The sequence below is a fragment of the Talpa occidentalis genome, unplaced genomic scaffold (genome assembly GCF_014898055.3).
Source record: "Talpa occidentalis isolate TD23 unplaced genomic scaffold, MPIMG_talOcc4v2.1 talOcc4.12, whole genome shotgun sequence".
In the NCBI taxonomy this organism is placed as follows: Eukaryota; Metazoa; Chordata; class Mammalia; order Eulipotyphla; family Talpidae; genus Talpa; species Talpa occidentalis.
The window spans coordinates 9,555,968-9,581,380 of NW_023601212.1; the positions used below are offsets into that span (position 1 = coordinate 9,555,968).

Genomic DNA, 25,413 nt, shown 5'->3' on the forward strand with positions numbered 1-25,413 from the left:
TGACAGTGGTAGACCGTGGCAGAAGCTGGCATTCTTCTAATTCATGTTTCTCTTGGGTATGGACTATATTTGCATTAATTAATTGAAAATTAACATGTTCCCTAACCAGTGCTATTTGCATAAATAAAAATTTGATGTAAAGATAACTGTAGAACAAATATAATCTGGTGAAACGTTAGCTACTATTGGCTGTCCAAGGCTCTAAAATGAGCACGTGTTAGAAGGGATAACCTCAAACAGACCAGCCCCAAGTGGAGACAGTCTCTTGGAGATAAACAGGTTTGAAAGATGAAAACCAGAAAGTCTTTTTTTTCCTACCAGGCCACCCATCCCTACACAACCTAAAATTACACTAAAATATATCAAATGTTTCCAGGGGGCATTATACCACAGCACCTACCTTAGCCACAAGAGCTTGGCCTACATGTAGTGAAACCAATACATTAGTTCCCCTCTCACCTGCGGGGACAAGTTTCAAGACCCCCAGTAGATGTCTGAAACTGCAGATAGTACTGAACTCTATACATGCAGGTTTTTCCAAAGCATACATATCTATAATACAGTTCAATTGATGAGGTAGTTACAGTAAGAGATTAACAACAGTAATAATAAAATAGAACAATAGCAATTATAGCAATATTACTGTAACACGGGTTTTGTGAAGACAGTCTCTCCTTCCATTTATGGAAGTTTTATTTTGCGCAGGATACCATTATATCTTGTTCAGTTGGGATGGGGACTATTATTGTTCCTATCCTATAAATATTTACTTAGGTACTGGGAGGCAACTGGCGTAGAGGCAGCCAGTTAGCAACCAAGGTGGGATTTGTAGCCAGCAAGCAGCAGAGGTAGGATTCAAGTTGTCAACACCCAGGGAAGGGCAGAGCCACAGCCCTGCCCACCAAGGCTGATAGACGCGCAGGCACAGGAACCTTTCGCGCATGCTCAGGAGGCCGCAGGGACGCCTCCAGCCGCCAGAGGGCGCGCGTCATTCCTGCCTCTCTGGGCCTCACCTGCCGCGGAGGGTAGATATCCCAGAGTTCCGCGCGGCGCCGGCCTCTCCGCAGCGGCGGCCATTCCACAGCAGCAGGTTAGTGATCTCCGCGTGTGTAATATCTACTGCCATCCTTCTCCCGGGATGTTGCTGCGACTCGGAGGGATGGCTGGGGGCAGGGAGGGAGTCGGAGGGATGGCTGGGGGCAGGGAGGGGGCTCGGGGAAGCCGGGGCGCGGGGTTCTGAGCCGCGGGGACCGGGCGGAACTCATCGTCCCTTCTGCCCCTGTCCGCAGCCATGGCTCTGCGCTACCCCATGGCCGTGGGCCTCAACAAGGGCCACAAGGTGACAAAGAACGTGAGCAAGCCGAGACACAGCCGCCGGCGCGGCGTGAGTACCGGGGGTCTCCTGGAGAGGGGGGTGGGGGGGCGTTCCGGGCGGAAGGCACGGGCATGGGCTCCGTGCGCGGGAGCGCCGAGGGGAGCGCGGGCGGGGGTCCGGAGCCAGGGCGGGGGTCCCGGAGCGCGGGCGGGGGGTCCGGAGCCAGGGCGGGGGTCCCGGAGCCAGGGCGGGGGTCCCGGAGCGCGGGCGGGGGGTCCGGAGCCAGGGCGGGGGGTCCGGAGCCAGGGCGGGGGTCCCGGAGCGCGGGCGGGGGTCCCGGAGCGCGGGCGGGGGTCCCGGAGCGCGGGCGGGGGGTCCGGAGCCAGGGCGGGGGGTCCGGAGCCAGGCCGGGGGGTCCCGGAGCCAGGCCGGGGGGTCCCGGAGCGCGGGCGGGGCGTGGCAGACTGGGGAGCACGGCCAGTGAGACGCCCACCGCTCGCCCCGGCGACCGGCACTTCTGGGCCCTCGCCGCCGGCGGGGTCGCGGCTGGACAGGAGCAGCGCGGGCGGGAGAGGGCGCGGGCGTGTGACCGGGTGTTGGGTCAGTGGGCCGGGGGAGCTGGGTCGGGGTTGGAGTGTGGAGGAGAAAGGTTGAGGACTTAGACGTTCGTTGGGGTTTGTGGGCGCCTTCATTAAGCATCCCTGACTTGGGGCCTCCCTGGTGGCCTAGGGGTTAGTCTCAGCGCTGTCACAGCTACGACCTGAGTTCGATCCCCGGGCAGGGAGCTACCCACAGGGCGCAGCAGACCTCTCCTGTCTCACCCGCTGCTCCCCTCAGCAGCGTATTTCAGTGGATCGGCCTGTTCTGCCCCCACTCTGACTTGTGAATCCTCTCACCCCCCCAAACCTCTGGCCTGTACCCCAGTTCTTGTATGCATAAATAATTTTTTTAAAGTCCCTACGGGGCCTCCCTGGAGGTGCAGGGGTTAGTCTTAGCATTATCAAGCTATCTCCAGTCTCTGCAGCACGAGTTCGATCCCTGGCCAGGGAGCAACCCACATGGTGCAGCAGACCTCTCCTGTCTCACCCACTGCTCCCCTCAGTGTGTTTCAGTCAGTCTGCCTGTTCTGCTCCCCACTCTGTCTCTGGTGAATCCCCTCACCCCGCGTACCTCTCATCTACACCCTAGTTCTTATGCGCGGGAAAAAGAGCAGCTCTGACTTAATGGTGTCCTGGCTCTTGCTCAGTGGGAGGTGAGGATTCTGGGCAGAGGGCCGGGCATGACAGGCCATGTTGATAAGAGTGGGACTCTGCATGGGGAAGAGTCCTGTTTTTGTTGTACCAGAGACAACTTCATGACCCAGGGGTGTCTCCGCATCAGAGCATCTCACTCAGAACCCCTCCCTTTGCCTGCACAGCGCCTCACCAAGCACACCAAGTTCGTGCGGGACATGATCCGGGAGGTGTGTGGCTTTGCCCCCTATGAGCGGCGCGCCATGGAGTTGCTCAAGGTCTCCAAAGACAAGCGGGCCCTCAAGTTCATCAAGAAAAGGGTAGGTGGCAGAACTTGAAAACAAAAAGCCTTAAATTATGAGAGCAATAGTGGAGACCAGGTGATGTGGGAGGAGGGCAAATTAGGTGTATGGCGGAGAGCGGAAACTACAGTTTTGTGTTGCTGTGAACGGATGTAAAACTATAAGGCTGAACGCCTGAAATGTATGTAACATCACACCAGGGTTTTGACGGATGGCAGGACACTCAGGCAGTCTGGTAGGGGCAGGGTAGGAGTTGAAGTCCTCAGCCTGACACCCTCCTTACTTGGCAGGTGGGGACACACATCCGCGCCAAGAGGAAGAGAGAGGAGTTGAGCAATGTCCTGGCTGCCATGAGGAAGGCAGCTGCCAAGAAAGACTAACAACCCTCCCACCTCCCAATATGCACAAATAAAATCTTTGCAGAAACTTGGGGTCCTCTGCTGCATTGGGAGGTTGGCCTGTCCAACCCCCAGGCTCACCCTTCTTGTGGTTGTAGGCACAGAAGCAAATGGACAAGCAGTACTGGAAATGGTTTTAATCATAATTATATATAGTCATATGCTCCGTACTCGGTAATCAATCCATAATTGAAGTCCTTGGGTTCTAGGCCACTGGGGGGTTTCCTGATGGCTCAGCTCCCAGAGTCCCTACCCTGCTATAGTCTCAGCCCAGGCTGGTCCCGCTGGCTGCCATCACCGCTCCACAACCAGGGCCTCTGCCCGCTCTTGGGAGAAGGCTATGTCGAAGACCTCCCTGTAGTGCTCCACAAAATGCACCTCCAAGCCATCCGTGATGAAGGCAGCAAGGTCATAGAAGTCCTTCTTGTTCTCAGCTGGCAGGATGACACAAGTCACTCCAGCACGCTTGGCCTGGGCGGGGGACAATAACAGCAAGTCAGCAAGAGGCAGGCTTCTGTCTCAGAAGCCAGAGATAACCTCGCTGCTGCTGGGTAGGTGGACTGTTCTAGATGGAGCCCACCCTTTCCTTGTGTTTAGGTATTGTCGTTTTCTGAAATCACAGCTTTACATTTAGAGGTTTGGCCCCCCAAAGTGCATTGCAATTGAAGATGGATACTGAGTACATTTGAAAAACCTAACACTAACATCCCCACCATCCAGCCCCAGGAAGGTGAGGCAGCTTTATAGGAAAATTGTTGGGGGTGTGGTCAGGTTTAGGGTGTGCTGAGATGAGATGAGTTGGGGGAGGGAGGAGGTAACAGGGCTCTACCAAGAGCTAGACATAGGTGGGAACCCTGACAACTGAGGGGCAGGCACAGCTCTGCAAGCTCTGGAGTGCCCTGTAAGAGGCAGGACCGAATGGCCCTCAGCTCCACCAGTCCCCTCCAGTCTGTTCTGCTCCTGCTAGACTCAAAGGTAAAGGAAGCCCCACCCTTAAAGAAGGAGATGGCACCATCAGGGATAAGCCTAGAATGTTCTCCAAGGATTCAAAGGGACCTGTGGGGGGTGCAGGTAGGACAGGCAGCCTGGGTTCAAATTCCATACCCACTGGCTTCATTTCCCCCCATCTATGAAACTGGCCTGTCACCTGATGGTGCAATAGTGCAGGCCTAGACCCACCCAAAAGCCGGCCCCAGTATGGTGAAGGATCCGGAACACTCACTGCAATGGTCTTTTCCTTGATGCCGCCCACTGGCAGGATTTTGCCTGTAAGGGAGACCTCGCCTGTCATAGCCAGGTTTTGCCGTACAGGCTGGTCCATGGCCAGGGAAAGCAGGGCCGTGACGATGGTGCAGCCAGCACTAGGGCCATCCTTGGGGGTAGCACCCTGGGGGAGACAGGGAGGTAGATGGGCAAACCAAAGTGAGCCGTAGCAGGCTGACTGGGGGCCGGGGCGGGGGGGTCATAGTTCTCACCTCAGGCACGTGCAGGTGGATGTGCGAGGTCACCAGGTACTCGTTGGCGGGGTCATGCTGCATCAGGAAGGCCCTGGCGAAAGTGTAGGCGATGCGCGCACTCTCCTTCATTACCTCCCCCAGCTGACCTGTCACCTCCAAGCTCCCGTCTTTGTCTCCCTTGCTGTCCTTGTCCCGTGGCCTTCTTGGGGATGTTTCCACAAACAGCGTGGAGCCACCTGGGAGACCAGAGGGAGGATTCTGAGCCCAGGGAGCTGTGATTACCAGGAGACTGCACTCCTACCCTCCTCACTGCTGGGCCCTTGCTCACTGTTCCTGACCTGGCTCTCAGCATCCTGTTCCCACAACCACCTCCAGCTGCCGGGGCCAGGTACAGGAATGGCCGAAGCCAGCCTTCGTGCTTTGGCCCGCCCGCGGCTCCTGTGCGGTAGGCTAGCCTTCCGAAACACACCTCCGCTTTACATAGGGCCCAAACCACCAGGTCCTTCTGTAGCTGTGCCTGCTTGCCCAAGGCTGCCAGCACTGGTAAGACAATCCTTGGGCTTTAGGTACCGCAAGCTGCCAGCGACATCACTGGACACAGGTGACCTGTCTACTCTCCCCAAGCAACTGAGCTCTCCTTTGCTGGATGGTCACCTCAGAGCAGTCTCAGATAAGAGACGCCCCCCCACCCCACCCCAGGACAAGGCTGATTGGGTGCTACTGCCACCTAGCAGTCCCCTCCCCCCATTAAGTCAGAAATTCTTGGGACTCATTGTACACACTACTCAATAATTTGTAGCTAACAGCTCAGGTGCCACCTCCCTGCTCCCAGGGGGCACAAGTGAAGGGACTGGAGAGCTTCCCTGCATGGCCCAGCACTTTCCCCAGCACAGGCAGCTAGCTCACCCATGGCGGTCCAGGCCAGCCCCATGACCACACCAGGCGGCGTCACGTCGTACATGCGCTCTACAGTGAACACAGGCTTCCCCACAAAGTCCTGTAGGTTCTCAGGTGTCACCTCCACCGACTCTGCCTCGCCACTGACAATCTTGTAGGCAGACTTCCGTAACACCTGGGGAGTAGGGTGACATGGGGAGGGGAGCCATGCCTCAGACCCAGCTCACTTCATTTTTAAAGTGACAAAATGCACACATGGTACCATCTTAACTGCTTTTTCTTCCATCACAACCATCTGAGTACACAATTTAATGACACTAAGAACTTCCACATTGTTGTATAACCATTGCCATCATCCATTTCTAGAATTTTCTCATCTTTCCAAGCGATCTTTGTCCTTTAAACACTACCTCCCAGTCCTGAGCACCTATCATCTACTTTGTGAGTGTGGCTCCGCGGTCCCTAGGGCCATGTAGCATTGATCTCCCTGTGTGCCAGCTCAATTCAGTGTCAGGTTCAGCCCCCGCCACCAGGCTCACCTTCTCCACCTGCTTCTGCAGGTTGCGGACACCGCTCTCCCGGCAGTACTGCTTGATGAGGAGGGTCAGCACATCTGATGACAGCTTGGCCTTGTTCTCGTCCAGCCCACAGAGTGCGCGGGCCTGAGGCACCAGGTACCGCTGGCAGGGAGGAGGACACATTCAGAGCCTCAGGGTCAAGAACAAGGCCTCTCCCAGAGCCCAGCCCAGCCTTCCAGAGACACAGAGACTGGCTAAGGAGATCAAATACTGGACCCTGGGTCCACAAGGAAGCCCTGTCCTCTTGGAGGAGCAGGGTCATCCCGGTGTAGATCAATGTGTGTGGGTGGGCGTGTCAGGGCAGCTGCTCCAGGAGCTGACAGAAAAGCCAGGAACTGAAAGTGAGAAGCCAGCCAGGCTAGTGTCTGGGCAGAGAGCTTGGCAGGCACTAAGGCCTGCAGAAACCCGGACCCAGCACCTCTGCTCTAAGGCTCCATACCTACCTCTGCTTGAGATGCACCCTCTGCCTGTACCCCAGGCACACCACCCTGATCCCCTGGACTCAGCCCACACAGACCACAATAAGTGACTATTACATGGCCAATGCCCTCGTCAGGTGGGCATGAGGAGCAGGTCACAGGCTCCAGTCATCCACAGTCTAGCATATTCCTACACCACAGCAGTGACCAGACAGGCCTGAGCACTGATCTTAGGAAAGCCACACTGTTACTACATTTTTCACAAACACTGGCCTTGGTCCCAGAGCCTTAAGGAGTCCTCAAGTTCCTCCCGCTGTCCCTTCAGGAGTCTGTAGGAAATCCTCTACCAAGAACCTGGAGGTGTCCCTCCTGCCTTCAAGTCAAGTGTCCACCCAGGCTTTGAGCGGAGGACATGATGGAAAACACCCACACCCCTGCGACCACAGAGGCTGAGGCCAGCCCAGCTCCCCTCGCAGGGCTACACAGGGCTCAAGGGGAAGGAACATAGCCAACTCTTTTCCAAAAAGCAAACACTGCATCAGAAATAGAAAAGTCCCTTCTAGAAAGGAAATCTGTCTCCTCTGCCTAATGTCTTTCAGGATGGGAACTGGGTCTGAACTGATTCTGGGTCAGGCGCGAGCACGCACACCCCAGGAAAATGGATGGGATGTGTGTTCCCTGGCCCGGGAGACGGCTCCCATCCAGAAACATGGACAGAGACTGAGCCCTGGGTGAGCTCCCACTCAGGACAGCCCATTTGGGGATCATGAGACCTGAGGACCCATGACTGGTGAGACTGTCAGTGGTTTCTTGCTCATGGGGCATCCCAGAGAGAAGTGTGATCACAAGGGGGACCTCCCTGGTGCCACAGGGGTTAAAGACTCAGAGCTATCAAGTTATTGCCAGCCACTGTGGCCTGAGTTCAATCCTGGGCCAGGGAGCTACCCACATGGCACAGCAGACCTCTCCTATCTCACCCGCTGCTCCCCTCAGCAGTGCATTTCAGTCAGTCTGCCTGTTCTGTTCCCCGCTCTGTCTCTGGTGAATCCTCTCACCCCCACACCTCTGGCCTGCACCCCAGTTCTTGTACGCCAAATAAATAAAAATAAATCTTTAAAAACCCGAGGTCTGATGCTATTTCCATGTAGTACCAGAACCTAGTTGAACTGTGGGACACACAACTGGAGACCGGGTTGGTGGGGACAAAGCCTCACTACTTGGCATTGTTCCATGAAGTTACCAGAGTCTCATCTGTTTCCCTGACACCCCACATTGTATCACACAGACACACTCTGTGTCTACCTCATCAGGCTCCCCTTCTGGTATGGGAGCTCTAAGAGCTGGGTCACAGTGGACTGTACCCCCAGCTCTTGTTAAGTGCCCAATACTCAGTGTATTTCTAGAGCCCAGGTCACAGCAGGGGCCTAACCTCACCTCTGCAATGGCAAGCTTCTCCTGAGCCACGTAGCCCGACACGTTGATCATCTCCATCCGGTCCCTCAGCGGCTCTGGGATGGTCTCGGTGACATTGGCTGTGCAAATGAACAGCACCTGCAGGAGGCAGTGGTGAGACGCCGGCGGACAAACCATCCTGCCCGCTCCCTGCTGGGGGAAGGGATGGGGCACGTACCTTGGACAAGTCCACAGGCACATCCAGATAGTGGTCCAGGAAGTTGGCATTCTGCTCAGGGTCCAGCAGCTCAAGCAGTGCGGATGAGGGGTCTCCCTGGTAGCCCCGGCCGATCTTGTCAACCTGAAGGGGTAGCAGGTGATGTTACCTTACCCTGTTGCCTGCACCCACCACTCAGCAAGGGGACCAAGAAGCCTAGACCAGAAGTCAGGGATGGGGTCCTCTGGAGCAGGAGAGGGGCAGCAAATGACTTCGGACCATTGCAGACAGCCAGCCTGGTCGGGGCTGCTGGGCGTCCTGGGCCTGGAAGGCTCAAGGGACCATGTCTAACTTGGGGAAGTGGGCCATGCCGCTGATGCAACTGATCCCAGCCCTGGCCCGACCCCCCAGCCTGGCGCACACCTCATCTATCAGGATCAGAGGGTTCTCCGTCTTGGTCTTCTTCAGGCACTGGATGATCTTTCCTGGCATGGCGCCCACATATGTCCGCCTGTGGGAAAGGGCACAGTGGACCTCATCGCGAGGGCCTGGCCTTGCCCGCACCCACAACCTGAGCCTGCCCAGAGCTCCAGGAATTCAGTGCACACGTGCCCTCCGGGATGCTCAGAAGAGACGAGAAATGCACATGACAAGGCCACCGTGGAGGCCAAATCCGGCCTGCAGAGCCATCAGTCACTCCAACTGCTGCCTGAGTACTGAGGGGAAAGATTCACTGCCAGGTCTCTCAGACCTGGCCATCCCCTGCCCCACTGGCAGCTGCTACCCAGATGCTGGCCTGCATCACCTGACCCACCAGAATAGGAGGGGCTCTGAGAAGTCAGGCACTGGAGGTGCCCCTCACTAAGGGACAGCAAGCACAGGCACCAGGGTCACTAGGTGCAGGCTGGCACTTTCTTTCTGGAATGTTCCCCAAGAACCTAGCTCTGCCCTGGTTGGGCTGTGGGAATTCACAAGAAACAAGCCAGGCACAAGTCTGTGCTTGTGAGCTAAGGTCCAAAAAGACAGACCATAAACCTGGTCAAGGAGACAATCATGAGGTACAAGGGACATTATATATGCTACAAAGAAAAGCAGGGATGGGGGATCTGAAATGCCATGGGGGTAGGGTTGGGGGTGGGGCAGAATCTTGAGGGGTAAGGGTTATCTTAGAGGTCCTGAGCAAGAAAGTCAAAGGGGTGCCATGTGGGTGTTAGGGGAAGATCATTTCAGATAGAACAATGTGCAAAGGCCCTGGGGCAGGACCATATCTGGCGTGTAGGGAGACTAGCAAGGAAGCCCATGTGGCTGGGGCAGCGTGAATAAGGAGGGGAAGGAGGTGAGGGCAGGCAGGGGAAGGGGCGGGCCAGGTAGGAAACTTTGGGCTTTTACCCTGAGGAAAGTGGGGCCCCGGAGGGATGAGGGCAGAGGAGGGTTTGGCTGCTACCAACATAACAGCAGCCAGGTCTCTGTCCTTGTCCTTGTTTTGGGATCTGAGACCAACATCCGACACAACATGTGTTGGCCCCTGCCCTACTGGGCCCTTCGCCTCGATTACTTACCCCCAACATTAGGCTGCCTTCGCTTATTTACCCCTGGAGAGTAATCCTTGCCCACAGCTCCCAGGTATCCCTGAAACCAGAGGTGTAGGGGCCTCTGCCTCCCTTCATCTTCCCTCCACCCCCCAAACCTTCATCCTGCTGCTCCTCCCAGCTCAAACTTCAGCCCTGAGTGAAGAACCTGCAAGAACTCCCTCTGCCCTCCCTGTTAGAGAGCCCCCTCCTGTCATCCTCAGAGCTTGCCCTGCAGCTCTAGGGCACACCTGCACCACTCCAGCCTGGGGGCCGCCCAACAAACTCACACTCAGTGTCAGCCTCAGTCCCTGGGGACCCACTGCCTGCCCCCTCCCCACAAAAGGTGCCATGAACAGGCCCGGTGACCTGACAGAGGGTTTGGCCACTGCTCAGTTCTGATGAGGGAGGAAAGGACCCAGCCAGGTGCTGGGATTGCATTGGTGCATGCTTCCTGTCCTCACTGGGGAAACCATCTGGCCCCCAACTCTATTCCACAGTCCATGGTACTGGGGCAAGCAGGGCTGGCAAACACCAGTCCCAGAACTCTGGCGGGAGAAATGTGGGAGCTGATTGGGGGCGGGGAAAGGGTGGGACACAAAAGGTAGAACTACTTAGGGGCCCTCCAGTAGCCTGGCTAAGAGGCCAGGATTTAATTCAGTACCGAGTGCCTGGACTGAGCCAGGCCTGAAGTCTGTAATGCCTGGACTTTTCAGCAACTCTCTCAAGCCGGAGCATGATGCTGAGACACTGAGATCAGCCTGACAAATAGGAGAGAAGCAGAGCCACAGAAGGATGAAGTCCAAGAGGAAGGGTAGCAGGGGCCAGGAGAGGAGAGGCTGGCCTACCTATGCCCCTTGATCTCCGCCACGTCAGTCATGCCCCCAACGCTGAAGCGGAAGTACTCGCGGTTCAGGGCCCGGGCGATGGAGCGGGCGATGCTGGTCTTGCCGACACCAGGGGGACCATAGAAGCAGAGGATCTTGCCCTGGGTGGAGCCCCGGAGCTGGCTGACAGCAATGAACTCCTGCAGGCAGAGGTCACTGCCATGACACTGTGCCCTTCCTACAAAGCGCCAGGCTCTGCCTGGAGGAGGCGGTGTGAGCCTGCTTGCCTTCACGCTGCGAGAGGTACAGGGCTCATTCCAGAAGGGCTGAGCTGACTGAAATTCAGCAATGGTCACAGAGAGGGGCAGCGTGTGACACTGAGAGGACAAGCAGGTGCCAAGAGACCATTGTGACTGGGTGACCAGTCAGGCCCATAAACAGCTGCCCTGTCCTCCTACACCCTGGGGATCATGACAAGTCCTCTCTCTGGGGTCCAGCCAAGGCCTACCCACCTTCAATCACAGACGCCTGATCCCTGTCTTACCTGTCTCAAGTATGATTTTATTCACCTGTGTTCTGCAAGCCCCCTGGAGCAGGCGGGCCGGCCCGGGGCATGGACTCCCTGTGACACCTGGGAGGCTCGCAACGTCACACCCTCTGCTGGGGCCTCCACCCCCACCTTCCAGTCCCTGCTGATCCCCACCAGTTTTTCCTCACCTGCGCCCCTCCCATATTGCAAGACCTGCAAATTCACCAGGGGTCACTCTGGGTGTTCTCTACAGCACAGGAAAGGGAGGCAGGTCTGGGCCAACGGTCTGTGGTGTCAGCTGAGGCACCCACCACTCAAGAAATCTAGACCGCAGCAAACCCTGCTTCTCAGGGCCTGCCCGGGGTACACTGACACATGCCACTGCTGAGGGACTGAGGTGCCCGGGGAGGACTTAAGATGGCTTGAATCTGGGGTCCACATACGCAGGGCGGCCTCACCAGGTGGGGGACAGCCTGTGCCCCAGGACCCCATGGTCTGTGCGGGAGGTGCACAGGGCGCTCACCAGGATGCGCTTCTTGACGTCCTCCATGCCATAGTGGTCCTCCTCCAGCACGGCCTGGGCGCGCGTCAGGTCCAGGTTCTCATCGCTATACTTGCCCCACGGCATGGATGTCAGCCAGTCCAGATAGTTGCGGGTGACACTGCCACAGGACAGATGAAGCAGAAGGGGCTCTGAGCCGAGGACCACTGCTGGGAAAGGGCTGCCAGGTCTGCGCTGCCCACCCACTGCGCCATCACCTGAACTCTGCCCAGTGGTCCTGGGCTGCCCGCAGGGCTGGTCACTACCTCGCAAAGTCATCCTGGCTCCAGCCCCAGATCAGCCAGTCACCCCACCCCACCCCACCCCCGAGGGAGCTCACTTGAACTCTGAGGAGTGGTTGTCCAGCAGGCTCAGCTTGCTCAGCTCCTCGTCCACCACGTCCATGACATGCTTGGGAACCACCAGTTCCTTCAGCCGCTCTCGGAACTTCTCCTCGATGGCATCCTTGTCCTCCTTCTCCAGGCCCAGCTCCTTCTTGATAATCTTCAGCTGCTCTTGCAGGAGGTACTTGCGGTGAGTCTGCTTGATCTTCTCCTCCACCTAGAGGTCCGAGCAGAGGCAATGAGACAGTGCCCCAGCAAGTGTCCCAGGAAGGTGGGTCAGGGCCACAGACCAACCCAGGCCCCAGCTTCTGCAGGACCAGGGAAGAGGCCCCGGCACGCATCTTCCATCTCTAACCCAGTCTCCCCAGCCCGGGCCTTACTGAGACCTGTGAAATAAATTACGTTAAAACCGAATTCTAGGAGAAGGAAGATATCTGTGCTTCAAGCTTGATGACAGTCAGGAGCTGCTTTAATGATGCCCTAGTCAACAACAGAGCCCAAAACTGGGATCCCTATAGGCTGTGCCCCCAGGCCCAATGTGCAGTAGGCACAACCACCTGGCTTTGTGTGACTACAATTCACAGCAGTCCTAGGACACGTATTTCTCAGAATGTCTCCCAGTCACCAAGCGACATATGACCGTACAAGGAGGGAAAGCTGGGTGAGGCCAGCCTGTTCCCCCACACTTCTCTATCAAGGGCCAAGCTCCCCAGGGCAGCAGGATGTGGGCTTGGAGCCAGGAGTAGCCCAGGCACCTGCCTGCAGGTCCACTGTTGTGTACACTGTGTGAGAGCTGTCTGGTTTAAAGACCAAGCGTTATAGGTTTTTTCAATTAAAGACATGATAAGTAAATTTTTAGGTGAAAAAAAGCATGTCACATCTGGAAAGCTAAGTGACTGACAATTCAGGTCATCCATGCATTTGCCCAGATTTGGGAAGGTGGGCCTCACCTGGCTGAATGTGAGGGTGTAGCTTTTTAACCCATCCCAGGCTGGTTTCCAATTTTTAGCATTTTCCCAAGGACTCCAAAGGCAGAGTAATTCTCTACCCCCACGGAGTGAGGTCTCAAGACTTTATTCTGGGCTCAGCCACTGGAACCACCTCCTGCAGCCCTGCTCCCCCACTAGACTAACCTTCTGTACTACCCCCTCTCCTAACCAGCACTCCCCGTACTCACCTCCCGTCCCAGGCGCTGCTGCAGCTTGCTCAGCTCAAACTCCTTCTTGAGGAGGGACAGGGCCTTATACAGTCGCTTGGGAATCTGCCAAGGAAGGGAAGATGTGGGAGGGAGTCAGAAGTGGTGGGGGCATGGGGCACGGGCACCCAGAGAGCTGCTGCCGGAAGGAGTGCAACTCAGGCAGGTGGACCAGGCCACGCCTCACCATATGCCAGAGGCACACGGGCTCTGACCTGACAGCCACTCCCAGGAACACATTCCACAGACACACTTCTGTGAGCCTACAAGTTGCGTGGACAAGGACATTCGTAGAGGTCTTGTTTGAAATGACAAAAGACTGACAGCAACCCAAACCTGCCTCCCCATGAATGAGGGGCATTGCCTGGTGGAATACCAGACGGCTGCCAAAAAGAGAAAGCACGCTGAATAAGGTCATGTGCTAACATGAAATCATCTCAAAGACAGAGCTGAGGACAAGCAGCCAGGCCTGAGGAGCCCGGCATGCAGCACAGGTCCAACCGTCCGTGCCTAGCAGGAGGGGAGGGGCTGACTCACATTGGTCTCTTCGAGCACATCCTGCAGCTCATGGGACTCAGCTCCAGTCAGTGCGGCACCCATGTCACTCAGGTAGATGGGGTTGTCCACCACCCTCTGGCCGGCCTGCATCATCTGCAGCACAGACTCCCTGAAAGGAACAAAGGGATGCAGCTGGGGGTGCAGGGAGCATCATAGCAGCCAGGGCTTCACTCCTGTCTGGACAGCAGCCCGTGGGGACCCCAAGCTTAGTCCCCCTCCCCTCCGCAGCACTGGGTCTCACCAGAGATGCCCAAGCTAGAATCAAGAGACTAACGCCCATGCCCAGTCGCAAGCCCCTCCCGCAGGCCCTTAGTGATTTCTCATGAGCATCCCTTCCCCCACCCGTGCTAAGGACAAAAAGGTTCTGGCCCAAACCAGGCTCTTGTCAGCAGGAAGGAGGCAAAGAATATGAGTCAACTAAGAAACTCCCAATCTCCATTACAGGGTCACCCTGCCAGAAGGGAAGCAGGCTCCACACAGACAGGGCTGCCAATCTCTGCCCCCCAGCCTCAATAAGGCTGTCTCAGGCCGACACTCTGAGAAAGCATCCCCCAACCCAGCTGTGGAGCCACGGACAGACCCCAGCCTGGTGCTGGGGACAGGCAACCACACACTGCGGTTGACAGGGGTGAAGACCAACCTGTAGAGCGGGTTCAAGGCAATGATGTCCCGGATGGTCTTCACAATCTCCGCAGTCAGGGCCTAGCAGGGAGTCAGGGCCAAAGGGATCAGTAGGGGCTGAGGCCCAGGGGAGACCCTCCCATGGGGACCAGGCCAAGGCGAACTCAGTGGCCCAGAGCCTGACCTCACCAGTCACAGGGAGAGAGGGCCAGGAGTCAAACCTGAACCTGCCTGTAGGCCAGGTGGTCTGAGGGAAGTAAAGGGAGGGTGATACACTTCAGTCCTTCCCTCTGAGCCTTAACCGTACAACTGACACTGCCCCTTCCCTAGCTCAGCTGAGAACTGTCTGGGGATGGGCCTGTGAGTCACCAGGCCACTCAGCTGACAACCCCCCTCCCTCTTAGAGGCCGGCCCCCCTCACTGTGGATGGGTTGGTTGTTGTTTTCCACCAACTTTCCTCCCTGCCACAGTAAAGTCAGTCGTGCCCTGGGTAGGACCATGAGCTGTTCATCTCACTGGTTCCAGAAGGCAGCAGCTCCTAGCATGAGGCACTGAGGCACCAGACCTCAGTCACAACCAAGGTCAGGTTTTCCAGTGTAATCACCTGATCTCTAGTTGCCAGGTTTGTCCTTGACCTTTGTAGAAGGAACAAGAACAAGCCAGTGGTGGTGCATGGATACCACCCACGCGAGCAAGGAATAGCGCATGGTCTTCCCCAGGGCCCCAGTTAGTTTGTTTTTAAATTTTATTTCTTTTTGCATAGAAGAACTGGGGGTAGGCCAGAAGTGCAAGGGGTGAGAGGATTCACCAGAGACAGAGTGGGGAGCAGAACAGGCAGATGTACTGAAATACGCTGCTGAAAGGAGCAGTGGCAAGACAGGATAAAGTCTGCTGCTCCCTGGCCGGGATTGAACTCAGGCCATAGCAGTGACAGCACTGAGACCTAACCTCTAGGCCACAAGGGAGGCCCAAGAGCACCAATTTCTTATCACAGCGTCTATATGCTCAGCCACCTGCCTTCCTGTCCACAAGATCACAGGTAATGCTAACACTCTGCCATCCAATCCAGCACTCACTGGTCACGACAGCTCCCCCAGGGGTTACACTTAAATAAAACTAGACATTCCATTCCTCAGTTGTCCCAGACAAGTGCTCAAGAACCACAGGGCGCGGATGATGCAGAATTACAGAGCACTTCCACCCCCAAAGTGTTCCGCACAGCACTGCTGTCAAAGGCCAGTGTGGTTCCAAGGACGCAAGTGCCTGCCACAGCCCCTGAAGAGCCTGTGGGGACATCACCAATCGACTGCAGCACCTTCTCACCAAGCTCAGGACCCGCCCCAGAACCGCCGTGCCGCAGGACTAGCTGCCGCGACACCGAGGCTGCGCTCAAGAAGCCAACAGCCGGGGTGTGACGTGTGAGGCGCCTCTGGTTAGCTTTGCCTTCCCTCTTTGTTCCTACCCACGGAGGGCGGCCCACCCTGTCGACCACATGGGAAGGGTTAGAATTTCCCACCCCCACCTGGCAGCTGGCTCACCGCACTGTGAAGAAGGCAGAGCGGCCTCAGTTTGGGGACCAGAGTGACCAGAAGGCTGTTTCTTCCCAGGCAGGCAGCCAGGGTCATGGTGAATGGCACTGCTCCCGCTCCACCCCTGGCTTGAGGGGAAGGAGCCAGCACAAGTAAGAAGGCTGGACCCGGGGTGCGACTCCTGCCTCCTTCATGGCCGGCTAAGAGCCTAGCAAATCCCCTTTACACTTCCATTGCCAGTTTCTTTCACGGGCTTTTGGGAGGAGCAGCGTGCACGCCACACAGCCCCTGAGGACATGAATGCGCGGCAGGCCGTAGCAGGGGGCCCTGTGCAAACATGGACATGGAGCCCTGAGGGCCAGCCACGCTGGCTTACTTTCACTTCCTCCGTGACCTGGAAGTCTTCGTGGACAACATTCTCAACTTCCACCATGAGCACCTCGCCAGGGGAGCCCAAGGCGGACTCCATCACTACTTCCATCTGGCGCCTGGTGTTCGAGTCCTCCTCCGCATCCTTCTTGCCTCGCTTGGGCTTCCTGCGGGGCTTCTGCTTATTTTCAGCATCAGACTCCTCTGGCTCCACCTCCAGTTGTCTGTTGATATGAATCCTGGGGAAGGGAGGCAGCGATGAAGCCAGAGGCTGGGAGGTGCCTACCCCAAGGGAGACTCCCTGCGCTGATAACTAAAGGCTCTACCAGGCCCAGGCTCCTGTAACGACTGCAGCAGGGAGGCTATGGGATTCCAGAACAGGAGCCCAAGCTGCTTCCTCAGAGCCCCAAGACTAGTGGCTACCCCTGGACTTCAGGTAGACCCATTCTGTTTCTCACACCAACATCCCACTGTCCTTTGTGAATGTCGGAAGCATAAGGGATAAGCCAGCAGTAACCAGAACCCTACACAGGCTGACAAGAAACTGTGCTCACTGGGAGGAAAGCCACCAACTGCTAAGCAGAATGCGCAGCAGGATCTGGTGGCAGATGCAGACATGGGCACTTGGAAGAAAACACGCCCAGCTATGAACGGCTGACACCCAGAGATGGGATGTGAGCTCACTTGCTACTTTCTGTCTCTGATGCTTTCTGGAGTTAATGTGCCTAAAGGAGAGGGCTACTTGCTGACCACCCTCACCCCATTAACAAGGGGGCTCCGAGAACAGGAACCCGGAGATAACATGTCCAGCCCCCATCTTCAGCTGAGCTTCGTCACTGCGATGACAAGGACACAGGGCTGACGGAAAAGGCCTGCTGAGTGCCGGGACAGGAGGGCGACCCCAGGGCCACTCTTCCTGCCCCATCCTATGAGTTCAGCCCCTTCACCTTCTGTGTCCCATAACGATCATGCGAAGCTTGTCCCCAAGGTCCTGCATCTCGTGGATCTGGACAAACGTCCCAGTATGGTACACTTCATCCAGGCTCTCCACCACGTCGGACTCGTTGCTGAGGGAGAGGGACACAAAGCGACATCAGGACAGGGCCTCTGACTCTCAGTGGGCTTCTCAGGCTAAGAGGGAGCAGGGAGAAGAAACACCCTCACTGGCTTTGAAAACTAGCAGCAACGGCATGGTTCCCACAGGGGCTCCAGGGATGAGGGCTGCCACCAGTGGTGACAGCACACTGGTGAATCCAGGCCCAGTGAGCCGGGAGTGGGGTGGGATGCAGACAGAATTCTGATTCCAGTCCACACTCCCATTACCAAGTCTGCTTAGCATGTAACTTAACTGGGAAGTGGAAGTACTTCCTACCACGAAGGTACCAGAGCCGCGATATTTGCCCACCTACTCTGCTTAAGTGGGCTCCCAGGGGTGTTAACATTAAGGGTCCTGGAGGTTAAGATCCCCCCACATTCTGACTGCATAAGGCCTAGAGCTGCAGCCAAGTCCTCAGCCCAGACTTAAATGCTATGCTTGGCTCTTGGCCTTGTCCCCTGGCTTGGTTTCTTTCAAGTCAAGGGTCAGCGGTGAGGGCTGCTCTGAAACAGGATTTATAGTGAGCTACACTCCCAGGCAGCTTCAACAAAGGTGTGAAGGAAAAATTACACTTACTTGTCATCTTTCTTTAGAAAGACACCGGCATAAGGCTGGGCAAGGCGGACTTTCCTTCTTAGCAGCTCAACCAACTTCTTATTTTTAACCTAGCATGACAATGACCCCAAAGTGAAATGCAGGGTAGGTTTTCTAGCTGACATTTTGACAGTAGCTCTAGTGTTTTCTGTATGATTCTCTGGGGATGATCTAATCTGATGCAGGAAACTAATGAAGATGGTCCCGGAATCTCTGAAACTTAAAAAAATAAATAAAAGACAATTTATTTATTAAAAAATAAATAAAAGGACTAGCGGCACTCCTCAGTGGCTCTCCCCTCTCCTAAAGAAAACTCCAAAGGGACAAATGGCAAGAACCAAAAACTGAGTTAGCCTCCAATTTCAAGAGCTATTTCAGTGGTGAAATTTTTGTTTGAAAATCTAAACCATTCTGATTTACCAGAGTCAGAACGATGATGCTAGTTCAAATACAGCTTACCCAGTTACCCCAAAATGGGGTAATTTCCTCCACTTTTCATTAAAAGTATTTCCCAATCACATCTCTATCCCACTCATCAATCATCAAATGTCCCAGGGTCACAGGACATTCTCGATGGCAAGTAGGGATTCACGATATTTTCTAAGAAACGGTGGTGGGGGCAGGTGAAACTGCATAAATGTCTTTACGGCTCAACTGATTTCTTTCCAGGCCAGATCTTACTAAGTTTAATGACTCCCAAATTTTAGCGAGCCTCACAACTGCAGGGAGAACTTTTTTAAAAAGAGGATTGCGTGCCACCCCCAGGAGTCTCTAATTCAGGTGTGGGTGGGGCTCCGGAATCTGCATTTCAAATAAGCTCCCAGGTGATACCCACCCATGCTGTTGGTCCAGGTGATACCCACACCGAGAATTAATGTTTCAATTCACTCTCCAACAGGGGTGTTAATTTATTCCTGACGACATGAATGTATGTTTTCCCTACAAGAAACACCCACTAGGAGTATACATGACCCATCAAAAATTAAGAACCACTGGCTTATACAGTAAGTCCTCGCTTAACATCCATGAGACCGCAACTTTAAGCAAAACTAAGTATAACAAAAGCAGGTTCCCATTCGTTGTTTTGTTCAAGGTCAGCAAGGGCTATCTTTTTCCCTTTAATATTATGATAAAACAACCTTAAAGGATTTGCTGTATTCAGAGGCCATCGAGAGAAGCTATTTGGAAAAGTTAGCCACCAATGGTGTCAACTACAACATCAAGCCACCTTTGTTAACAAGTTCAGAAACATTCATTGGGCCCCACAGGTTTACCCATTTCTCTGCTAACAGCAGGTGCATCTTAGCACCTGTCCCTGCCCTTTGGCAGGATCCCTTTTTGTTATTTACAAAGTAACAGAAATAGTTACAGTCTCACCCTATCCACACCAACCCATTTAACGCTCATGACTAGCTCAGGGTAGATAGGCAGAATCTCTGGAAGAATCATCTCTCGGCTTGGGGGTGGGGGAGATGAGGGGTGGGGTAAGAGGCATCTGCCACTTTACAAGGCTGAGGAGATCAGAAGTGGGAATAGTCCTGTCCCCAGAAGCTTAGGAGAGCAGAGAGGATTGCTGGGGGTGGGGGCAAAGACAGAAGAAAGGCCTCCATCTCAGAAGTACCCCAAACAGGAAACAGCAGCAGTTTCCCATTGAAGCCTAGGAAGCACCAGACAGGGCTCTAAATCCTTTATACATGGGAACCCATTTATGTCCCATACAACCCGAAGAAATGAGGCACTATTATGATATCCATTTTGCAGATGAGAATATGGAGGGATAAAGGCACAGCTTGCCAAAGATATAGACCTAGGGGTGATGGAGCCAGAGTATGAACCCACAAAGTCTGGCTCTGTGCCCAGAGAGTTACCACTACTTAGCACCAAGGAAAAGCCCTGGCTCACCCAATTGACAATATGGGAGAGGAGGTGGAAAGAGGCTCCTTTTATTCCCCCCACTGACTGGCTGCTGCCCCTCGGTATTGCCTTTTTCCTTTCCAAGGGATTACTGAGATTTATTTAGCAGAGACTGCAGTGTGTGCGTGGTGAGGGAGGGAGGGAGGGGAGATGAAGCAGAGGCTGACTCACTGTATGACCTTGCTTTGACAGTTAACAGATAACCTTTCTCCTCCATGGACTCCAGTTTCCACTTGGGGGAACTAAAAAAAGTGGGGAAATGGAAGGCATTTGGGTCCTTCCTACATTAAAAAGTCAAACTCAAGTTCCTTGCATTCTTGTTGCTTTCACTCTATTACATCATCCTATTCCACCCCTCTTCCCCTTCTTTATGGATCTTAGTCTGATATCATCTTTTGTTAAATCTCTTTTCATCGGAACCTAAGTTCCTTAGAGCTTGCGTTTGATTTGGTAGCTGCACTATTTAGTATCCGCTACAGGTAGGTCAAGAATACTATGCTAATGAATAAAGAACATCCTCCCACCTTCCAAAGTTTTCCCTTGCTATTACTTGTAGTAGGAATTGCCTTCCAATACATAATTTACTTACTAATCTTGTCTATCACCTTTCATAATTCGCTAGAGTGTAAATTCCAAATGCAAGGATTTTTCTTGTTCCTTTTCATTTGTGTCTCTAACGTTTAGAACTATACTTGGCACATGTAAGCGATCTAGAAATGTTTAAATAAGGAAAGCCTCCTGATCCCAAAGGGACTTGTAGCTGTACGGCAGATCTCCCGGGGGGCCGAGGGCAGGGAGAGGGGTCGTTGGGCCCCAACATAGTCCTGGCTCTCTCAGTGCCGGTTTCTATGACTCGAACTCTAAGTAGGCGGTCATAAGCTCACTGGGCTCAACTGCCCTTAAGGGCTCTGAAAGAGGGAGAAGTTTGTCTCCAGTTCATCAAGCTAGTGGTGAGCAGACAAGAATTCGAACTCCAGCATTTAATAAGCTTCGCGTCTTAAAAGATTGCGACGCACGAGGGTGCTGGGCGATTCCCTCCGTTCAAACCGCTGCTTGCACAGATGGGGAAACAGAGGCCAAGGCGGGGCTCTCATTACCTCGATAATCTTGATAAAGCGCGGGAACACCGGGTTACGAGTAACGGCGATGAGCGGTAGGTGCGGGAACACGTCCGGGATCGTCATGGGCGTCAGCGCCGTTATGACCGGGCCTTCCCCTCCGCCCGAGCTGCCCCCCGCGCCCGTGGTCCCGTCTTCCGCGCCGCCCTCGGGTGCATCCTCGCCGCTTGAGAATGAGCCGCCGCTCCCGCCGCGGCTGTTCGCTTCCCAAAGCTCCCGCCACTGGCCCGCGGATGCGGGGCTTCGGCCCCACAGCGCCCAGGGAGGCGAGGCGTCGCAGGCCCGCCGGCCTCTGGGGAACCACGCTCCGGCGGCAGTCGGGACCCTGCCCCCAGCGGCGGCCAGCAGCGGCCGCCGCAAGGCCCAACACCGCGCAGCTCCCCACAGCCGCACGCAGCCTGCGCCCGACGCCATGGCCCGGCCATCCTGGCGGCGCGCGGAACTTGCGTCACTTCCGCGGGCCGGGCTGCAGCGCACGTGACGTCGGGCACGTGCCTCAGGTCTGTAGTCGGCGTGCGCGCAACAGAGGGAGGGGCGTGAGGGGGTGGGCGGGACCGAGGGTGGGCGGGGCCCTAGTTCCCTCATTACGTCCACCCCTTCCGGTGTCCCCTTCACGTGGAGGACTGAGGCCAAGTGCCCGAACCCCTAGAAAAAGAGCTGTTGCTGCACGCGCGGCTTTGGGAACACACGGGCAGGCTTAGGCAGCGCTTAGATGCCTGGGCGCCCGGTGAGAGGCCATGCATGGTTAGAGTCTGGGGCAGGTCACGGGCGGCGGATTCGGTATTCCCGGGAGGCGCTACGCGCATGCTCAACGTGTCGCCCGCCCCGGGCGGCCGGTGCGTGGCCCCGGCTCGGGGGTGCGGAGGCAGCGGGCGCATGCGCAGACTCCCGGCCGCGCGCGCCGGGGTGCGCATGCCCAGATTCTAATCTGCGCCTGTGGAGAACCGGGAGGCCAGCCCCGCGGCGGTTGAGGGGCTGCTGCGGCGGCGGGACCTGGGAGACATGTTGGTGTGGATGCTCTTGGCGGCGACTTTGCAGCCCTGGCTGCTGGCCAGAGCCCAGTCCTTGTGCCGGTGGGGCCGCCCTTCTCGGGACAGGGGCTGCCGGGGGGCTGAGGGGGACTGGGTCCTCGAGCTCAGCCTGGGCGGAACCCAGGAAAGACGCTGGACCCCCCAACTTCATTGAGGCTTTTCAGTTCGTTTGCTCTTGTAGGCGCTGAACTTGCGCTCCTCCAGCCCATCACCGGGTCATCGTGGCCACTTGAAAACTTTCCTCCTATTCCGACCCCTGCAAACCGCCTCCGTTGCCACCTCCCTGGCTCGTTCCTCCTGTTTAGCTCCCGCCCAGCAGCCTCAGGGATTATTTTTACACGAGTCTGCGTTTCCTTGCATGATCTGACCCAGCCTTTCTCAGTTGCAGCGCGACTGACGTTTGGGGCCGATCATTCTTGGGTGGGCTGCACATGTGGTGTGTTGAGCAGCATCCCTGCTCTCCACCCGCCGGATGCCGCACACAAATTCCTCCCTGGGCTTGACTGTTAAAAATGTGATTTGACAACCAGTAATTTGCCTCTGACCCTCCCTTGAATAACGGCTCCAGTTACCCCATCTAGTAAACAGGCTTAACGTAGTCCAGAGCCTTTGGGGGTGGCGCGAAGGGGAAATCTTGGCATTTGCTGCTGCTCTGCCTGGCACGCTTTGCCTCCAGATTGCTCCATAACTGGTTCCTCATTATTCAGATCCCGACTTACACACATTTCCTTACTTAAAGCCGCGCTCCTTCCCGTAGATGTTTTTTCTTATGTCACTAAATTGTTTTGTTTTTGGCAATTTTTTTTTTTTTTTGGTGTGTTCCTGTCACTAGAATATTAGCTTCGTGGGGTTGTAAAGTTTATCTTATTCACTCTTTAGTCAGTACATTTTAAAATTTAGGTAAATATTAGATTAGTGAATATGCAAGATGCCTAGGGGACTAGACCTGCCAACACCCACTCCCTGGCATGGAGAAACTCCTACCTGGAGTGAGTTGTCACATTCTGCAGGCCTTGTTTGTTGATGAAATAGTGAGGGACCTCTTCTGGAGTGTGGCCTACACTGAGTTTCATGGAGTAGTGATTCCTTAACCTTATTTTATAGATGTGAAAACAGACTCAGCAAAATTACAAACACATTTGCCCAAAGGTACACATCTAGTGTGTGTGCAGTAGGGTTTTCCTGGGATTGATTGTCTCCAATTGTTCCATTTCCCCACACTGGTCCTCAAAGTATGGTCTTGAATTAGCAGCATCAGCCTTACCTGGGAATTTGTGGCATTGCAGTTCTGCTGAATCAAAGACTTGGGAGGGAACCAGTAATCTATGGTTTATCAAGTTATTCAAATGCCTCTGATCTACTTCCAAGATTGAGAACCCCTGCTGTAAACTATTCTTCGAGCCACCAACATCTCCCCATCCTAAAAAGAGAAGAAGAAAACTACAAAGTAGGAGTCCCTAATTTTCCTAATCTGCAACTGAACCTTCATGAGCACTTAGGATTTTATCTCCATTCTTGTGTAGGCATATGTCTGTTTCTGGGAGAGAAATGTCCCCAGTTTCATCAGGTTTTCCATGGGCTACCATGACCCTAAAAACATAAAAAAATAAAGTTAACCTGGAGGCACCCTGGTGGGCATCATGCCAAGTATTCAATAAAAATTGACGGATGGTCTCTTGTCCTTTACCTCCAGTGTTCACACGGTGAGGACAGGAAAGGTGTTTCATAACACAGAGCAAGTTGAAGGGGTACGTGACTCCATGCTTAACATTCATTCCTCTCTTCTATCACTGGGTCAGAACCAGCATTTTCCAGTATTTCTTGGGTGCTAGTATTGTGTCAGGCTTAGAACACTAACGCTTACTTACCATTGCCCTTCGAAGTAGTAATGTCTCTTGCCATTTCACAAGGGGGGGGGGGGAAGCTTAAGAAAGATCAGAGAGGGGCTTCCTTGGTGGCACAAGTGGTTAAGCTTCAACACAATGAAGCAGTCTGCAGCCACTGCAGCACAAGTTTAACCCCCAGCCAGGGACGTAGCCCAAGTGGCGCAGCAGACCTCTCCTGTCTCGTATTCTTTTTGAATATTTTTAAATTCTGTTGTACTTGACACTTAAACAATATGGGCTAGGGGTGCTGGCCCCCCAAGCACTTAGAAATCTGTATGTAACAAATTTCAACTATCCAGAAACTTTACTAATAGCTTGCTGTGATGGGAGGCCTTATCAATTGCAATCGATAGGTACATATTTTCTATAATATACATGGTATTCTTACAATAAAGTAAGCTAGGGAAGAATTAGGAAAATCATAAGAAAAATATATTTATTAAAAAAAATATGCATCTAAGTGGTCCCTCACAGGTCAAATCCATGTTGCTAAAGATCAACTGTCCTTTGTTTACATGACATATTGCAACAGGAAACTTACTGTACCCCCCCAACCTGGAATCTTAACTTTCTATTTTGATTATAAGTATAGATTCACAACTAATTGCAAAACTAGTCTAAGAGGTGTCCCACAAACCCTCACCCAGCTTCCTTCAGGGTGGCAGCTGAAGGAACCCTAGTATAGTTGGTCCTTGAACAATGTGCATTTGAAATTTTAGGGTCCATCTATCCAGTAATTTTCTTATAAACAGATGATATGACCTTATGGTATAAGCAAGTATAGTACAGTATACTGCAAATTCGTTTTATGACTTTCTTAATAATTTCTTTAGCTTACTTAACTGTAAGAATACAATATACAATACATATAACCTAAAACACATGTTAATCGGCTATTTATGTTGTCAGTAAGGCATCCAGTCAACAGCAGCCTATTAATAGTTAAGATTTTGGAGAATCAAAAGTTATATGTGGGTTTTTTCTTATGTGGGGACTCAGTGCTCCTCACCCCTGTATTGTTCAAGGGTTAAGTGTGTAACAGGAAAATGGCATTGACACAATCCACCTAGCCAGTTCAGATTTCATCTTTACATTTTCACTATGGCACAATGGGAAGTTGTTTTTCTTGGGTGTTGATTGTTATTGACATGAAGATCTTGTCACTATGTCTCTAGGACCAGCTGTATTTTCCATCTACAACACCACGCTTGTTTCTACATCCTTGTGAGAAAGATATAGCCCTGTATTTAGGGTAAGTGAACATTTTATATATTGTTAAATTCCTTTTTATTAAAATGTTAGATTTTTCCTTATTTATTCAATAAATATTAAGGAAGATGCCTCTGTCCTGTGTTGTTAGTCGCTGGCCTGCAGGGAATTCATAGTTGGGTTAATTACAGGCGAGTGTAGTGCCACTCCTGGGGATTTGGGAGACTGAGGAGAGAATGTTTCATAAGGTTATTCTGCTGAAGGAATGATGCCCTAA

General features: G+C 54.0%; 2 protein-coding genes across 3 annotated transcripts in view; one reads left to right on the forward strand and one right to left on the reverse strand.

The window, feature by feature from the left end:
• Positions 1–3,345: 3,345 nt before the first annotated feature.
• Positions 3,346–21,424, reverse strand: LONP1 (lon peptidase 1, mitochondrial). The gene is made up of 18 exons (XM_037505161.1): positions 20,990–21,424; positions 17,961–18,049; positions 17,236–17,355; positions 16,296–16,527; positions 14,410–14,471; positions 13,749–13,878; positions 13,194–13,277; positions 12,013–12,233; positions 11,655–11,793; positions 10,624–10,802; positions 8,631–8,718; positions 8,229–8,351; positions 8,033–8,149; positions 6,141–6,281; positions 5,611–5,776; positions 4,723–4,940; positions 4,470–4,634; positions 3,346–3,718 (listed from the first exon to the last, which is right to left on the reverse strand). Exons 1-18 carry the CDS (start codon positions 21,422–21,424, stop codon positions 3,542–3,544), a joined length of 2,886 nt encoding a protein of 961 aa, XP_037361058.1. The 3' UTR covers positions 3,346–3,541.
• Positions 21,425–21,604: 180 nt separating this feature from the next.
• The window catches only part of CATSPERD (cation channel sperm associated auxiliary subunit delta), a 41,735-nt gene continuing 37,926 nt past the window's right edge, over positions 21,605–25,413 (forward strand). Inside the window, exons 1-3 of one of the 2 annotated variants that reach the window (XM_037505164.2) lie at positions 21,605–21,754; positions 23,735–23,789; positions 25,103–25,179. In XM_037505164.2, coding sequence (XP_037361061.1) covers positions 21,723–21,754; positions 23,735–23,789; positions 25,103–25,179 — 164 coding nt within the window. In that variant the 5' untranslated portion in view covers positions 21,605–21,722. Of the gene's footprint in view, positions 21,755–21,937; positions 22,084–23,734; positions 23,790–25,102; positions 25,180–25,413 lie in introns of those variants that run through there. The other variant, XM_037505163.2, reaches the window with a different exon arrangement.

What these genes read in the sequence shown, in the direction of transcription:
- LONP1 (XM_037505161.1), bottom strand. Translation starts at nt 21,424, where the DNA reads ATGGCGTCGGGCGCAGGCTGCGTGCGGCTGTGGGGAGCTGCGCGGTGT. An exon ending in ATCGTTATGGGACACAGAAG is followed by an intron (nt 16,528 to 17,235) that starts GTGAAGGGGCTG and finishes TCCCTTCCCCAG; the next exon opens with GATTCATATCAACAGACAAC. An exon ending in TCAAGGAAAAGACCATTGCA is followed by an intron (nt 3,719 to 4,469) that starts GTGAGTGTTCCG and finishes TCCCCCGCCCAG; the next exon opens with GCCAAGCGTGCTGGAGTGAC.